The 18364-nt window shown below is 50.3% G+C and overlaps 2 protein-coding genes across 3 annotated transcripts in view; one reads left to right on the forward strand and one right to left on the reverse strand.

Annotated features, from left to right (window-relative positions):
• Positions 1–1523: 1523 nt before the first annotated feature.
• IL31 (interleukin 31) lies at positions 1524–11326 on the forward strand. Its single transcript, XM_046641017.1, is given in 5 exon segments — positions 1524–1539; positions 1710–1858; positions 3252–3534; positions 10786–10811; positions 11276–11326. Coding segments are annotated over 5 exon segments (525 nt in total).
• A 1299-nt stretch (positions 11327–12625) lies between these two features.
• The window catches only part of MLXIP (MLX interacting protein), a 57849-nt gene continuing 52110 nt past the window's right edge, over positions 12626–18364 (reverse strand). Inside the window, exon 17 of one of the 2 annotated variants that reach the window (XM_046638942.1) lies at positions 12626–17712. In XM_046638942.1, coding sequence (XP_046494898.1) covers positions 17642–17712 — 71 coding nt within the window. In that variant the 3' untranslated portion in view covers positions 12626–17641. Of the gene's footprint in view, positions 17764–18364 lie in introns of both variants that reach the window. The other variant, XM_046638941.1, reaches the window with a different exon arrangement.

An 18364-nucleotide genomic window follows, 5' to 3' on the forward strand; every position in this document is an offset into this window, starting at 1 on the left:
AAGCTCAGTGGGCATCTCAAACTTAACTCATTCCAAACAGGATTCCTGATTTCCCCTCTCCAGACTTCTTTTCTCTCACGGCACATCAACCACCCAGTTGCTTAATCAAGATCCAGAAGCCAGCCTTGATTTCGCTCTTTGATTCATCTCCACATCAGTCCACCAACCAGTTCTGTAGACTTCATCTCCATCCACTCCACCCTGGTCCAAGCCACCGTCATCTCTCATCTGGACAGTTGCATAACCTCCTAATTGGTCCCTCTGGTTTCATCTTGGATTGCCACAATCCCTTCTCCACTTAGCAGCCTATCTTTTTCTTGCTTTTTAAAGTCCACTAGATCCTATGTTTCCCTACCTATGGCCAAGCAGTGGTGCCTCAGCACAAGTTCTTCATCATGGTCTTGTAAGACCCTCGAGGCCCGGCCTCTGCCTCCCTCTCCACCGTCCTTCCCTTCTCCCACTTGACTCTGACTACCATGACCTGCCTCCTGTTCCTGACCACATCAAGCTAATTTTCACCTGAGAACTTCTGCACTGCTTTCCCCTCTGCTTGGAGGGCTCCAGATCTTCTCATAGCAGGCTACTTCTCATCTTCCAGGTCTCAGCTTAAATGTGACCTCCTCAGAGAGACTTTTCCTCGTCACCTGACTTACAGAGTCTCCCCATCACTCTCTATCGCGCCACCTTGTTGTATTTTTATAGCTCTTATCATTTGCCCGAAGCTTTCTTGTTTGTTCACACTGTTGATTGTCTGCCTCTTGCCCACTAGAACGCCAGCTCCTTGCGGGCAGGGACCTTGCCTAACTTCTTCACCTCCATTCCTGAGACCCTGGAAGAGTGTCTGGTCAAAGTTGGCACTCAAAATATGAATAAGAGGTTTCAACAAATACCTCTTGAGCACAGATTCTGGTTCTAGGCCCTGCGATTGCAAAGATGCAGTTGGGAGTCTGATGATGTTCGAGGTCAAGCAGAGTGGAGAGGAATACTTTGACTCACTATGCTCACAGTGGTTATCTGTGCCGTCCCCGCACACTGGCACAGGCATGCTTCAGAAATTTCCAAAGATAATACCTTTTGCAAACCTCAGGCCAGCTTTATGCTTACGCACACTCACTGTGACCCTCCCCAGAAATTCCCTGCAGGGGACTGACCTGCAAATCCTGTAAGTCATTTGTTCCTTGTGGGTTGCGCCCGTCTACCATGGGCTTCAAACTTTCTTCAAGTCAAATCAACAAGCTCTTTCCAAGAAGAAATGGCAGAGAGATGTGTGTGTGTACTGAGTCAGGCATCTGCCTACCTTGAGGGTAACCTCAGCATTTCCTTCCAGCCCTGCTTTCACTCAGCCTTGGGTGGCAGAATTTTGAAAGAGTTTTCTGAAGAAAAGCTGAGCAATAATTTGCCATGGGCGGGACATTAATTGCTCTTCTTCCTCACAACTGGCCCTTTATATATCTCCTGAAGACCATGGCGAGCACATCTGGTTCAAGAAGCTGGTGCTGAAGCAGGCCTTGTGCTCTCTCGCCATGGTCTCCCATATAGGTACCACTGCGTCCTGCTGCCTCTGGTTCTTGGGCTGTCTCATCACACAGGGAGGAAGCCTCTGGAGGGGCTTGGCCCAGTGGTTGCTCAACGATGGCTTAAGTGATTGAAGCTCGGGTGGGCGGGGGTAGCTGCCTCATGTGCCTCACAGCATCGTTCTCTTTCTCCAGGATCCACTAGGTTTGCCCTGTTCCTGCTCTGCTGTTTGGGAACTTTGATGCTCTCTCATACGGGACCCATCTATCAGCTACAACCAAAAGAAATACAAGCAATAATCGTAGAATTACAGAACTTGTCTAAGAAACTTTTGGATGACTACGTAAGTGCCCTAGAGACTTCTATTCTAAGCTGTTTCTTTAAAACGCCTTACATTGCCTCCAGAAGAAGCCTATCCTTTTCAGACCTGAAGCTAGGGCTGTGGATACGCCAGGAAGGGATGGGAACAACTACATAGGCTGTTATGGAATTTTTATGAAGGTAGGGTCAAAGGCAGGAATTAGCCCAGCCAGCCAAAAACTCAACAGGTTCTCATGTACTATAGCATTTGCTTTAGTAGGCTTGCTCACCTCTAACATTTTTCGTTCATAGTAATATTCAATTAGTTTTCCTGCCTCTAGCACATCCCTAGAGATGGGCCATCTGCCCGCCCATTCAGGAGCCCCTAAGGAGCAGCAAATGCCAACCTAAGCCATAAATGATGTCCCAGCAAACGCAGGACATTAAAATCCTCTTGTGGGTCACTGTTAGCACAGAGAAGGGCAGTTAACAAATTAGGTGTCTGTTTGCATGCTACTTTACTTGTTTAATTAGGACCTGGTCGGCTTCTAGCAGAGGCACTGCTGAGCCTGACTCCATCGGGAAGAAAGTATGGCTGAATAAATGTAAATATTCTTTCATTTTCTCAGAGTTGTGATTAAGACAGAGCCACTTAGGTGGCTTTGATTAAACAAACAAATATCAAAACGTGGAAACAATTCGGGAAATTGGCCTTGCCCTTCCCTTCCTCCCTGGCGTGTAAACCTTAGCCTCGGCTTTTACAGACACAAAGGCACAGGTTGTTTACCAGCCCAGGCGACTGGAAAGTTCAGGCTGATCAGATGCTCATGGCACTTCAGTTGAACCCAAAAGCTCTTAGTCCTTAGGAATAGGGACAGGAGAGGGCACGGTCTGGAGTCCTTGTCATCTTGGAAAAACTCTCCCTGGCATCTTGGAGGCCTTTCCAGGCAAGCGTACTGACCCTCTCCACCGCCATGGGGCGTGAGGGGACATTGGCCTTAATGCCGAGTCACAACAAGCAAGGAGCAGCATGGAAACCCAGATGCTCTCCTATTCTTCACCTCTCTGGGCCCCCAAGCCATTAAAAGCAGGTTCCAGAAGGCTGTGGAGACCTCAGCTAGATAGAGCAGAGGAGGCAGAACGGGGTAGTGGTTAGTAGCCAGGCTCCAGAATTACCGCTTGACGTGGGTTGGAATCCTGGGTCTGCCGCTTGATCGTGGGCCAGCTCCGCACAGCACTTGAGCTTTATTTTTCTCTGGGAATGGGGATGGTGATGACTGCAGCCTCAGACGGGTGTTGCACCAATTAGATGCTATGGCGAGAAGGAGGAGCTCGCCCAAGCCAGTCACAGGGGAAGCATTCAGATGTCAGCCATTGGGATTTCTAGCTGTTATTACAAACCCAATGCTCACCCTTTTCTCTCCCTCCTTCCACAGCTGAACAAAGAGAAGGGAGTGCAAAAATTCGACAGTGACTTGCCGTCATGTTTCACCTCTGACTCCCAAGCACCAGGCAACATCAACAGCTCAGCCATCCTGCCTTATTTCAAGGCCATCAGTCCATCATTAAATAACGATAAGAGCCTTTACATCATAGAACAGCTCGACAAACTCAATTTTCAAAATGCACCAGAAACAGAAGTTTCTATGCCTACAGATAACTTTGAACGTAAAAGATTCATCTTGACCATTTTACGATGGTTTTCAAACTGCCTGGAACATAGAGCTCAGTAGGTCATTTAAGGCCATCTGGTTGAACCGATTCCTTACAGAATGACAGAAATGTATGAAGCCTGAAAAAGAGATGAGCTCAGTGTGAGAACTCTGCTGTCAGTTATTAAGTAAATGATTCCATGAACTATCTCAATGAATCCCCAGATGGGCCAGTCCTGCAAGGACTGAGATAATCAATAGATGAGTTGAATTGTAAAAGATTTCAAGTTATGTCATTGTTTTTCATCTTGGTATTTATAGAATATTTTTCTACTTCAGACTTAAATGTTACTTTTTCTCAGTAAACCCTTGTGAGGGTAGGAGGTGGCAGCTATGTTAGTTTATTGATATTTATTGTATTGAGAGTTAATGCTCCTCGGAGGAGCCCTTGGAAACTATTTAATAAATTATATTGAATTTTCCTCATAATCTGTCTTGGATTTTGTGAGAAGGTTAAAATGCGGGACTGGGAATCCGGGCTGGGTGGTATGACTGAGGGAGCGTGGGACACGCTGTGGAAACAGATACTAATTCTGTCACTGCCAATTCTCCCCACAGGACAGGCTCAGTTGCAAATGATAGTAATTCTAGAAGCAACAACCATTTATTATTTTCTTTATGCCAGGCCATGTGGTGGGGAAACTGAGGCAAGAAGTCATTTAGTCACTTGCCCAAGGTCACACAGCTGTGAAGTGGTGGGACTCAGATTCAAGCTTGCTCTTCACCGCTCAGCCCAACCTTTGTCCCTCCTGGACAGTGACGGGGTCTTAGAGGCACTTAACGCCATGCCTGGCACAGAGCTATCATTCAAATGTCTACTGCGTGATTCCCTACTGGATTTCTAGTGCCTCTGCTCCTGCAAAGACCTGTTCCATCATTTCGTCAGTGATAGCTTCACAACCAGGGCCAAAGATTTTATTGTTTGAATAAATGTTGGGTCCCAGATTCTTAGAGATCATCTGGATTAATGGTTCTCAAAGCGTCTCTGGACCCACAGCACCAGCATCACCTGGGAATGGGTTAGAAATGCAAATCCCTGGACCTCACCCCAGACACGGTGGGGGTGCAGCCAGCAATCTGTGTTTTAATGAAACCTCCAGGTGATTCACATGCACGCTCAAGCCTGAGAACCACTGATCTAGAGTCGATCAGCACCTTCATCTTCATCTTCATCTTATTTTGGAGGAAACTGAGGCCCAAAGAGAGACTATGATTTTCCCAAGTTCTCATATAAGGGAGGTGAGGTTAGGACTCTGAGAGATGCAGTTCAGCCTTGGACCTCTTCTCATTCTTACTCTTGGTATTTCCACTCCAGTCCAACACCAGGCTTTTAAGCCCCCAAATGTCCTAGCCTTCAATGACAATATTTTGGTCAATACATTCAGAAACACCTACTGTGGTGGACACCTATCATTCTTTTTAACTGTCCTATATTGGAACACCTTTACTATTACTAGAAAAATTATCCAAAAACTGGGAAATAAGGCAAAAAGATGACCATATGTCCTTCCAAAGAGCAAAATAAATATCCATTAGTCTGCAGTGATATAAACAAACAAACGGAGGAGAAGGGACAAATGTTCCTTACAGAGTTTTAATTAGTAAATGCAGAGGAATGAGGGAAAGAGGTAGTCACCGTTGGAACACTGCAGAGCGAATTGCTCCACGCGGGCTCCGCACACACGGCTGAAACCTGCGGGCGACACTTGGAGGAGAAGCAGGGAACCCGCGTAGCCTCGCGGCACTTTCCCTCAGATGTTTACTAACGAGTGGCGGGTTAACTCGCATCCACACACTCTCTGCCGTTCCTCCTCCAGGACATGGCGCTGAGCCCCCTCCCCTCCCCTCCCCTCGACAGCAGGCTGGAGTGCGGACTCGCTTCTCTCGCGCACAGGACGGCCGAGAAGGAGAGCGGCCAAGGGAGGACAAACAAGGCAGACCCCACCCTCATCCACGGAGCCGGGCGGTCACCCCCGGCCCGTGGGCGTCAGGTGCTCCTGACCGAGGCGATGGGAGGGGCGCCTCGCTCCCCTCTGTGGGACTCTTCCCCGAGATCCACACGCCCAGTGTCCTCATGAGGTGACATCAGACAAACCCACATTGAGGGACATTCTACGGACTCCCTGACCAGTGCTCTTCAAAAGCATCAGGGCCAGGAAAGACAAGGAGAGAGGAGGAACCGTCACAGACTGGGGACCAAGGAGACAGTGGGATTGAACACAATCTTGGAGGGGATCCCAAAAAAGGATGTTAGTGAAAAAACTGGTGAAAATCCAAATTAAGCCTATACTAGTGTTAATATCTTAGTTTTGATAAATATACCATGGTTATGTAAGACGTTCACATTTAGAAGGTGGGAGAAGGGTAGATGAGAACTCTGTACTATCTATAATTTTTCTGTATATCTAAAATTATTTCAAAATAAAACATTTTTTAAAAAAAATCCAGCTCCCCAGACACACTAGCCACATTTTAAGTGCTCAACAGCCTCATGTGGCTCGTGGCTCCTGCATTAGACAGCACAGATACAGAACATTTCCATTGTCACAGAAAGTTCTATTTGACAGAGTTGCTTTCGGGAAATGGGGCTTTCTTTGACATGATTTATTATTGATTAGGCCCCAGTGTCTGTAAACTTGTAGAAAACTGAAAGATGCAAATAATTTCTATCAAGTGGAGACGTTAAGATAACCCTGGGGGGGGTGACGGTTTTATTGACATTAACCAGCTGAACATCTGCCTTAGCGTTTTGCCCCAGCCTTCTTTTCCTCACTGATGAGGGTAGACAGATGAGAGAGGGATGCTAGTTTCTCGTATCGTCCTTTGAATCGTTTGTGCTGCACTGATAATTCCTTCACTGAGGAGGTAAATAACACCTTGGCACATGCCCACTCTGTCTTTATTTGAGAATTACGTCTTAACAGTCTGAGACACGTTTGCTGGAAGGCAGAGCCTGCTTCCTGCATTGAAGCTGAAAAGGTGAGACATTTGCCTCCCCAGCCTTCCTTGCGGCCAGCATGCGGGCATGAAAGGAAAACTGTTTCTCCACTCCCACACCACTTTCCACACCAAATGTGTGGGTTTCCACTCCAAGCAATTCTCCATTTCTTCTGGACACCAACTGGGTGTCCCACAAGTCAATCTAATTCTGACACTAATTCCCGGAGTTAGTACAGACCCCACAGGTTAAGGGCTCAATCCCATAAGACTGTCCCCCACCCACTGCAGATGCCAATTACAGGTAGCGGGTCCCCAGGTTACCCACACTTCTGTGTGACCTGGCTACAAATCAGAGGGTCCCACAACCCTCTACTCTGGTTTAGTAATTTGCTAGAATGGCTCACAGGACTCAGGAAAACATTTTACTTATGTTTACTGGTTTATTATAATGGATATTATAAATAATACAGATGAACAGCTAGATGAAGAGGCACATAAGGCGAGGTCTGGAAGGGTCTCAAGCCCAGGAGCTTCTGTCCCTATGAGGTCAGGTTGTGCCACCCCCCCGGCACATGGATGCATTCACCAACCCTGAAGATCTGCGACCCCTATAATTCAGAGATTTTTATGGAGGTTTCAGCATGTAGGCTGGGTTGATCATTAACTCAACCTTCAGCCCCTCGCCTTCCCCAGAGGAGGAGAGAGAGGGAGGATGGAGTTGAAAGTTCTAAGCTTCTAATCATGGCTTGGTCTTTCTGGTGACCAGCCTCCATCCTGAAGCTATCCAGGAGCCCACCAAGAGTCGTCTCACTAGAACCAAAGATGCTCCTATCAGCCAGGAAATTCCAAGGGATTTAGGGGTTCTGTGTCAAACGCTCCTGTCATCCCCATCACTCAGGAAATTACAAGGAGCTCTGCGTGAGGAACTGGGCGCAGAGACCAAATATATATTCCTTACTATGTCACAGCATGTGACCATAGCAATACAATCAGACTGCGGATGAGGGACTAGTGACACGAAACAGCAGGGATGGTGGAAAGTTAATCATTGCTGGGAAAGATGGCGATTGCAGCGAGACCCAGTCTGTAGGGTAGCAGGGGCTGAGCTGTTAGTGGCTGCCAACCCCCCACCCCCACCCCGGAGAGGTCCCCAGTGAGCAAGGGCTCACAGCGATTCTGCAAGCCCCTCTGATCCTTTCAAAACCTCACATTCAACTTGAATCAACCAGAAGACTTGGTCAGTGTTGCTTGATTGATAGACCCACCCAGGATCTCCGGAAGATCTGGCAGCAGCCTGGGCCTTTCTCTTTTTTTCACCAAAAGCCCACAGTTCTGGAGATGACTCAGCCGCTGGCTGGGGGACTCCACCACGGGTCTTCTGACTAAAACCGATTCACTGTTCTGCCAGGGAAAGGAAATCTTACGCAGTTTTTTATTTTTCCTCTCGTACTTCCAGATCCTCCCCCTACAGCTTTGCCACCGGAGAGGCACACACGCTAACCAAATTCCCTCTTTCCTTTGGGTCGAGCACCCCAAACTTTAGTCTGGGCTACAGTGCCGGCTTTACGGGCCCACGACCCGTGCAGTCGAACAGGGCCCGTGCTCAGAAGGGCCTCACGCTTGTTTTAAAGCTCTGTTGTCACTGTCTTGAAATTCTTAATGATTTAGGAACAGGGGCCCTACACTTTCATTTTGTGCTGGGGCCTGCAAACTCTGGAGCTGATCCTGCTGGGGTGTTTGGATGAAATGCAGATTCTTTGGTTTTACATTGAGATTCTGATTGAGTAGGTCTGGGCTGTGTCCTGAAATCAGTATTTTAACCGCTTTCTTGACTTATAATTTACATCCCTCAAAGTTCACCTATTTCAAGTGTATAATTTGATGTTCTTTCAGTACAGTCAGAGCTGTGCAGCCATCGCCGCGAATTCCAGCACATTTTCATCACCCCAAAAAGAAGCCCTGTTCCCTTTAACCAGTCCCTCCCCTTTGCCCCTCCCCTCGGCCTCTAGCAACCCCGAATCTACTTTGTCTGAATAATTTGCCTGTTCCGAACATTTCATAGCAATGGGATCATACGACATGTGGCCTTCTGTGTCTGGCTTCTTCCACGCAGCTCGTGTTTCCCAGGTTCATTCGTGTTGTAGCAGGTGTCAGTGCTTCATTCCTTTCCACTGGTGAGCAATACAGGATCAGTATTTTTTAAACCAGCCCCTGAGGCCTGATGCAGGTGGTATGGCGACATTTGCCTTGAAGCCTGCTTTCCCCATTTCTGAGAAACAGGAAAAATTTGGAGGGGAAATGAGGGAGGAGATTAAGGGCAGAAACGTGCCTCTAAATCAAGACCACCTACCACAGCGTCATGCAAGAGGGAAAACCCAATTCAACTTTGCCCCTCCTGAAAGCAGCAACATAGGACAGAGACGACCACAGGTGATAAATCCTGTTACCTGGAACTAAACTAACAAGAACTCTCAGATAATTAGAATTTCTTTTGGTGATAACCCACCAAAACCTAGAGAGAGGCAAAAAGATAAGCAGATCTTGGCATTTTGTGACAAATTTAATATCTCCTCCACCAAATGACTGTGATCAAAATACTCCAAAATCACTTTTAACAATCAAGTGCCACTGACTCACAGAAAGTTGACATTTTATATTAAATATGTAACCGTAGGAGTCAACCTTTAAATCTTGCTCAACGTCTACTTTATTTTTGAGGAAGATTGGCCCTGAGCTAACATCTGCCACCAATCCTCCTCTTTTTGCTGAGGATGATTGGCCCTGAGCTAAAATCCATGCCCATCTTCCTCTCCTTTATATGTGAGACACCTGCCACAGCATGGCTTGCAGAGCAGTGCTATGTCCGCCCCCGGGATCTGAACTGGTGAACCCTGGGCCGCCAAAGTGGAGCACGTGAACTGAACTGCACCACTGGGCTGGCCCTTCAACATCTACTTTAACTTGCCACCTGCAGCCCCTAGTTGCCCCCGCCTCCCTGAAGTCTATCAGGGATCCCCCAGCCCACGTCTGTGACATGGACGTGAGGAAGGGGCAGCTGGTGGGACGGCATAGGGCTGAGGGCTCATTCAGTGGGTCACCTGACACCTGCTTTGTGCTAGTTCTGTGCTGGGCACAGCAGTGACCATGGGGCCCCTGTCCTAACAGGTAGGATAAATGATAGTGACAAACACGACCAGTGTCTTGAGGAAATAGACATAGGGTGCTTGTGTGTGTGCCTGTGTGTACACGTGTGTGTATGTGTGCACCCATGTGTCGGGGAGAGGAACCCTAGGGCTGGTTGCTGAAGAAACGTTCTGATGTTTAAGGATTAAGATGGAAGAAAAGGCTGGAACGGGCCTGTGGCGTACTGGCTAAATTTGGCGTGCTTCGCTTCAGTGGTCCAGCTTTGGTTCCTGGACACGGACCTACACCACTTGTGGCCACGCTGTGGCAGCAGCCCACATACAAAACAGAGGAAGATTGGCACAGATGTTAACTCAGGAAGAATCTTTCACAGCAAAACAAAAACAAAAACAAAAACAAAAGATGGAAGAAAAGGGGAGCTGGCCAGGAAAGGAAAGGGAGATGGGGAAAGGCTTGGGAAGAGGAAACAAGGCCTTAGGAAAACAAAACAGAACACAGAATGTTCAAAGTACTGAAAAGAGTAAAAAAACTGAGGTTGGAAAGGGAAGCAGGGGCCAGACAGCAGGAGGGGTGGGGCGGGGGCCAACAGGAGGGTTTGGCCTTTATGGGGAAAGCCCTTGAAGGACCGAGTAGAGGAGTGAGGAGCAGAGGAGCATGACGGCTAGACCTGCACTTTTCCAAGTGCTGACTACGAGAGAGAGACTATAAGACAGGATGGAAGGAAGGACACCACCATGTGAGCGGGTCGAGAAATCATGGCAACTCAGACTTGGGTGACGGTGGTGGGATGGAGAAAAGCGGACGATGCGTTTGGGAGAAATTCAGAAGACAAACTTGACAGGACGTGGTGTCGGGGAGGCGAGAGGAGGGGAAGGACAAGGAGACTCCTCCGGATTTGGTGGCTGGAGGCCATTACAAGACAAAAAGCGATCCTTTAGCCTTCTCACCCTGACCACATAGCCCTGCTACCTTGGAAACGACTTGATTTCTTCCTCTATAAAGTGGTATAAAATATCGGTTGTCATCCTGTGGTGGCTGTGCATTGCTGTGATGATGAAAGCTATGCACCAGTATTTCAAATACCAGCAGGTCACCCATGGTGGACAGGCTTCACAGAGCTTCCAGACCAAGACAGACTAGGAAGAAAGACCTAGCCACTCACTTCTGAAAAAACTGGCCATGAAAACCCTGTGAACAGCAGCAGAGAATTGTCTGATACAGCACCAGAGAGGATGGTGCAAAAAGACCAGGCAGGGCTCCACTCTGCTGTCCAAAGGGTCGCTAGTAGTCAGAATTGACTCAAAATCACTAACAACAAAAAATGAGAATAATCAGGGACAAGCCTGGTGGTAAAGTGGTTAAATTTGCATGCTTCGTTTCGGCAGCCCAGGGTCCTCCAGTTTGGATCCCGGGCATGGACATATCACTCATCAAGTCATACTGTGGTGGCGTCACACATACAAAAGAGGAAGATTGGCACAGATGTTAGCTCAGGGCCAGTCTCCCTCACTACAAAAAAAGGGGGGGGGGGGGAATAATCATACCACCAACTTGAGAATTGTCCACAGCCATGTATGTGTCCAAGGTGGCCCAGCGGCTGATGCTGAGAACAAGATCCAGTGTACTGGCCTCACTCCCTTTAGACACTCTGCTCCTCTTTCCAGCCTATCCATACTCTACCTTCTTCTCCAAATTATGCCCCAAGCATCCTTTAAGATCCTATACATAACAAAACAGACATATATCAATTAGCTCAATGGAAAGTGAATTTCTCCTAGCCCAAAGGAGTCCATGAGCCACTTACCTCCCTAGGGCCCCTGGTTCTCAAGGCCCAAAGTCTTGCTTTGCGTCATGAAACTTTTTTTCTCAGGGCAGGCGTGGGGGTTTGATCAGACAAGAGCCTGTGTACCAACCCACTGCATTTTAGTCAAGAGATACGGATCTGGGCAGTTGTTCAGTAAACAAGCCGGCAGCTCCACACAGGGGCCCGGCAACCTGCAAGGGGACAGCTTGGCTCGCCTCGTTGGGTCACCCTGCCGAGGCACAAGGAGCTGGGGTGGGGGAGTGGGGAGCACAGGAAGATGGTGTGTAAGAGAAAAGCTTCTACATTAAACAGAGATAATTAAAATCTTCTCAGCACAACAAAAGGACATCTCTGCTTGTCGACATCCCAGCATTTTCCATCTATGATATTGGGTCAGTGGTTAGCAGGGAGCCCATGGCCTCCTGGGGCCACTGCCACGACTCAGAATCCTTTTAGTGCTGGGCCAGTGTTGGCCGTCCTGACGATAACCTACACTCTCTTAAGTACAGTGCTTCATGGGTTACTGAGCCCCCTGATGTCCATGAGTCTACGTGAACCTCAAAACCGCCCTGTGAGGTGCACAGGGCGGGGGATGTTTGCCCCAGGTCCAGATGAGGAAACAGGTAGTTTGTACAAATACTACTGAACTGCGCCCCCCTGGGAAGGGCCTGGAGCACCAGGCCCTGGTGAGCTCCTGTCACACTGGGTGCTTGTCATTGGCCCTTTGAGCGGAGGCCTCCCTGAAGGACCACTGTTTTTTTTTTTTTTTTTTTAAAGATTTTATTTTTTTCCTTTTTCTCCCCAAAGCCCCCCAGTACATAGTTGTATATTCTTCGTTGTGGGTCCTTCTAGTTGTGGCATGTGGGACGCTACCTCAGCGTGGCTTGATGAGCAGTGCCATGTCCACGCCCAGGACTCGAACCAACGAAACACTGGGCCGCCTGCAGCGGAGCGCGCGAACTTAACCACTCGGCCACGGGGCCAGCCCCGGGACCACTGTCTTTTGAGGCACACCTCCAGAATCAGCACCCCTCCTTGGGCCTCTCTTCTTACCCCAACACCCCCAGTCCAGGCTGAGCCCACTCCACCCACACCACCCGCCCAAAGGTTGGAATGGGGGAGCCAGTTGCGGCCATCACTTTGTTCTGATCTCATTTTATCATCTCTTCCACAGCTCAACAGGGTAGCATTTAAGACACACGTCACAGGCTTTTCAAAAAAATACGGCTTTTTATTGTCTTGGATGCAAATATAGTTTTAAAACTGCATTGTAGTGTTGAATACAGCTGGTGGAAACGTGCTTGTCAACAGCAGAGCAGAAAGGGCCGTGTTCTGGATGACGCAGGCCTGAGGGAGCCTCTGATCAAACAAGACTCTTCTGGGTTTTGTTTTTCAGACCACAAGGGTAACTCTCCTAAAGGTGCCCTGACACTACCCCCAAGGCTCACAACAGGAAAAAAGAACCATTTACACAACGAACTGAAATCTGAAAAAGGAAAAGAAAGCAGTGTTTCAGCTGTGGTGTACAGAATAAGCAAACGAATACAGCATCCATCTGTGCGCTGTGTGAAGACTCAGATACCGAAAGAGCAGGACGTTGTGGGGCAGAGGCTGCGTTCTCCGAGTGCCCTGTGAGAAACACAGCCGAGAATCCATCTCCCAGGGCCAAGCCTTTTACGCCTTTCAACTGTGGGGTGTAAACTCCATGGAAATGTCTAAAACGTCAGTTTCTCACAACCTGCCACAACCTCGACTCCTGAGAGCAACACGTCTCTGTTCAGAAACCCAGAAGAGAATTCTTCAAATTCGCAACGCCTGGGGCTGACGGTGGAGCCAAAAGTTTGACTGGGAGATGGAGGTGAATTTTGCTACATAATTGGAAAGGAATTTCACAAAAATAAAATCCCATTAAAGTAAACACACACAGCTTGTGGAAGCACATGCTAGTGCGCACACACACATATATACACACACACTCAAAGTCAAAGCCAACATTCAACATGAAAAGTTCCCTTTTCGTTCTCAAAGGCTGATTTTCTTAGGCCCCAACAAAGAAACAGCCGTGTGGCGAGCTGGGAAAGCCAAGTGCTCAGAAGGAAAAGAAAACCGGGCAGCTGATCCGTGTGCGGGCACATGGGAGGTCCTAAGGCTTCTCCCTGTCCCTGGAGGCCCTCTCATCACAGAAACCCGCCGAGGGGATGAAGGCCACGATGACTAACGAATGGTGCAAACTCACACTGAGCTTCCAAGCTCTTCCGCCCTCCAGCTCTCCTCTCCCCTCACCCATGTTCAGACGTGGTGAAAATCCTCTTTGATACACAGGCCTCAGGGGCACCAAACCCCAAACCACGGCCCACCAGGCATCCTAGTGCTTCCTGCGCTGTCTACGTGAGGGCTCTCTCAACTCCGTTCCCCAAGAAGACCAGGACCAAGGAAACCCTCTGCAAAGCTCGGTTTCAACACATGGTGGGTGGGTTTCACCTACGGCACAGCGCCCAACAGGAAACAGGGTGTCTCCAGGGAAAGGCAATTCTTCCCGCCAGAGAGAGGAAGGAGGTTCAGGAACGAGGTAACCACAGGAGGGGATGGGACTGCTGAGTGGGGAGGGGCAATGAGGCGATGGCAAGCCTGCCCATCTGGAGCCAGAGAGATAAGAGACTGACAGAGGCAAGGTTGGCCAGCGCAGGACCTGGGTCCACAGTACCACGCCTGCCCCTCACCGAGCGAACCTGCCGGCCACAGCCAGAGGGACCCACAGGACAGTCCCAGCTCCCTTCTGATGAGTTTTTGTTCAGCTAGACAATGAACACTTGTGATGCAGAAAACAACAATGAACCTGGCGCCTCAGGATTCATCTAGGCAGGAGGCCAGCGCCTCACAAGGAAGGGAGGCCTCCCTGGAGGAAGCTGGGGTGGAGCCTGCCAGGATTGGACATGGAGCGGAGAGGTGTGTGACCCCTCTTGGCAGAGGGTCTGCCAGAATCAAGCAGTGATGTCACTCACCACCATCCCCCTTCACCTGGGGCGAGACACAGCGGTTTGGCACCAAACTGGGGTGCCATGTCCCTTAGGAATCCAAGTTTATATTTCTATTGGCCAGAACAAAAACATCTTCATGCCTGACCTCAAGAAGGGGCTTGGGCATGGGGTCAGGTCACAAGGACAGGAAGTGGAGGTCGGGCGCACAAGGACACATGGGTGAGTAGTGACCACCGCTCCTCCTACAGAGGTTCCAGGAACACAGCGTGCTGGGGATTTTGCCGTCCTCTCAGTCCTTCCTCTTTGACAAGATCCAGTGCTTTCATCAACGCTAACTTCTGATATTGGGACTGCTTCCCTTGTGCCGTGAAAAACCGCCGGAAAGCGGTCAGTCTGCCACGGGGCGGGGCCCTGCAAACGGGGCGACAGCTGGTGTATAACCTGCCTGAGACAGGAGGGACGGGCCAGTCAATTTCAGAAAGCCCTGTGGTGGCACCTGCTCTGTCCCTGTGCTTCTCACTCATCGTGAAAGAGCGAACAGTGCTGGGAAGGGAGCCGATGGCACAGAAAGATTTCACAGAATCACTTTCAGAGATTTATGTGCCAGACAGGCTCTTTTTCTTTTCAGTATGATTTTCTTATCCTTCAAATTATCAGCATTTTTAAGTTTTTTTAATGGGAGTAGCAACAGGAGTGTGGGTGGAAATGAGTGTAAACAAACCACAGGCCCGTGTTCAACGTTCAGTGGAGGCTGCTGGCCGGGTGGCCTGGAGGTCCCCACACCCCGGCCCAGGACTCCAGGAAAGAAGTTGAGGCTAGGCCCCTGAGATTCATCGGACAAGATTCTGAAACACGAAAACTGCGAGACAAGAGACAATCATGTCTATAGTAAGAAATACAGCTTTGTGGCCCTACAGCTGTGGTGATGGTGAGCACCAAGAGAAATGGATTTAAGAAACATCTCAAAACAGAAACGTGCATCTAGTAACAGTCTGCTGGGACACACACACCCTTCAAAGTCTCACACAACCTAACAGCCTTAAATATTTAACAGAATCACAAACATTCAATCAGCAAAAGGGAAAGAAGAGAGTTAGGCCAAAGAAGCAAGAGGCCCATTTCATATCCCACGGAGTTTAAAAAGATGATGCCCAGCAAAGGGTGGGGAGAAAGCTATCGATTTTGGAGAGGTCTTGGCAAGCTGAGCACTGTGGCCATCCACGCGGCTTACGAAGGCACAGGAACTGGGGAAGAGGCCGAGGGGTCAGGCTCAGGACCCTCCACGAGCCCTCACGGCTGGGAACGTGTTTCGTGTTTTTCTTGTGACCCTAGCAGAGTTCTTACCACAGGGGTTTCTCCTTTCAAAGGGCAACTTCATATTTATCTAGGGGGTGAAGGACGGGTTCTCTTACCACTTCCCAGTGGGCATGATGGACCAGCCCAGCCTCATCTAGGGCTCACCCCTCAGGAAAGTGATGCGGAAGGCCTGTAAACACATTTTCTGGGGGGGCTCAGGGGTGCTGCCAAGCTGCTCTTCCACGGGGCTGAAGAGAAACACAGGAGCAGACGACTGGTCAGTGACCTGTGGCATAGACGTCAGCAGGGAGACGGCCCCCCTCTGTCCTCCATCAACCGAAGCTGAGGTGGGGCTGGCTGTCCTCTGAGGACCTTCTGCAGGCCTCCGAAGCAATGGGAGCCTCCGAACTTCGGGGGTAGCATGTGGTACCCTCCCCCTGTCCCACCCGGCTCCTCGGCTCCCTCAAAGCCCATCCTGGCCTGCCTAGAACTGCCCGGTCTCCATCTCTGGCAGGAAGAGCAGAGGTGGAATGGAAAGCCTGCTGGCTCTGAACTTCACAGCAGGACGTTAAAAGCACATTCTGTCAGCGAGGAGGTGCCCGTGGCTGGGCTTCCTGAGTGTCGAAGAGAGCGCCCGTCCACCTGCGGCCACCCATGCAGACGCAGGGAGCCCCGGACCCGCCCTCCTGCTGCCCCTTCCTCTGAACCCCTCCAACTGCAATTCGCACATTCAGAGACAGCCCACTGCCCCCACAAATTCCTCCACCTTGATCAAATCTGAGTATAATTCTTTACTGTCTGATCTGGGAGATGCCTAGACAGCTCCAAGGCTGGCCACCTTGGAGTTCTGCCTGTCAACATTCAATTTCTTCTTCCAAATACAAGACAGGACAGACTTTGGGCATGGTGACATCTTTGGTCCGAGAACTCTTATGGTTTGGGGCTCCCGGCTGAACAATCCAGACAAGGGGACCAGGCTGATGGCAGCACCGTGGAGTCTGGCCTTTCAAACACTACACCCTAAGGACCACGAGTGTCCATCAGGCACAGCTGGCTTGTCTGTGGCTGCAGCCTGGAATCAGGTGGAGAACAAGGGTAGAAGGGCCATGTTGTGAGGATGCCTGAGGAGGCCCGGGCTGAGTCCTCGTCGTGATTCTCAAATCAGAGATCCAATGGATGCTGCAATGCCACGTGGAACTAAATCAAGACAGATTAAAACGTTGCCCAAGAGCACAGTCCAAGCCAGCGTAGCAGCTTTGCGTTGTTGTGCTTTCCTTCTCGTCCCACAGGCACCCACACCTGCTTTTGCACACGTGTGTTTGGGGGCTCCCCCAGCAGCCCAAGCGGTAGGAGAAGGCAGCCCACCATGCATAAGCCTGAGCAGACATCCAGGTCCACCGATAAGGTCAGAGTCAGGGGATGAAGATGCCTTCTAGCTGCTCCACAGGCGGGCCAGAGTGGGCACAGGGAGTCGTTCCCAACAGTACAAGTGCCCAGGATGTGACAGGAGGGAACATCTGTAAGTCTCAAGACAGGAACCAGGAAGCACCCTGAAGTTTCCTAACTTGCAGGAGCAGGCGTTGCCTCCTCTTGACCCATCTACTCCCCACGCTGGTGCTGTGGCCCTGACACACCACCAGCAAGGCAGGACAGCACAGGACCGGGCGGTGTTCCCCTTTGTCTGGGCTGCTCCAAGGGGAGGCGAGGTCGGTGACGGAGGTCACTGAGTGAGAGTTCACAGCAAGGGCTTCCCAAAGATGGGCTATTGCTGTTGGCAGGACCCGAACCTGCTTCAGACCTGAGCATGGCATTCTGAGTGGCCCGATGGGCCAGCAGAGTAGAAGGAAGGTCCTGAGGCTCTGTGTCAGGAGAGGCGTGGGCGCAGACTCCTCTCCACAGGCAGGGAAGGGGCTCCGTGGCATCTCATGCAGCCACATGCCTGCTAAGCGTTGCTAAGACTCCCCCGATCTCTTGCCAACTCTGGTGACAGCCTCTGCCGCCTGCTCCGGCAGCTGGGACGGGTCTGTGAGAATGGAGGTGGTGGTGCTCAGATGCCGGAGGGTGTTCAGCACCACTGGAAGACAGGAGGGGGGTTAGCCTGGGGACAGAGGCACGTGCGGCAGCTTCGAGCCCCACAATGGACAGTACACACGTTCTTATACATACAACTCGCCTGGTGATGCTCATGCCTGCCAAAGTGGGAGGCACCGAGCTCGACTGGCGGACCCAGGAGAACCTCGCTGCTGGGATCCAGGCACTCGCACCTCTGCGACAGACCTCTGAACCCCACCTCCCACCTGCAGGTCGGAGAACCCCAAGCTGCTCCTGCTTGTCCATTTGTTTCAATATTACACCTCTCTAACCTCAGTTATCCTAAGAATTAAACAAGAAAAGATTTCTGAAAGCACCCGAGACAGGGCCTGGTGAATAGGAGGTGCTCAGCAAATGTGAGCCGGATTGGATCAAAGTGACACACACAGATGGTGGGGAGCTACAGTTGAAGTGCTAGAGACTGGCTCCCTGCCGAGCAGGTGGCATTTCTGGCTCTGGGCCTCCTGCACAGCAGCACCCTCGTGCGCTCTGCCCCTTGCAGTGGAGTCTGGGTGTCCTCAGCACTATCTGTAGCTAAGGGCCCTCCTCTCTCTGAGACCAGCATGAAGGGGTTGGCAAAGCCC

The sequence above is a fragment of the Equus quagga genome, chromosome 15 (genome assembly GCF_021613505.1).
Source record: "Equus quagga isolate Etosha38 chromosome 15, UCLA_HA_Equagga_1.0, whole genome shotgun sequence".
In the NCBI taxonomy this organism is placed as follows: domain Eukaryota; kingdom Metazoa; phylum Chordata; class Mammalia; order Perissodactyla; family Equidae; genus Equus; species Equus quagga.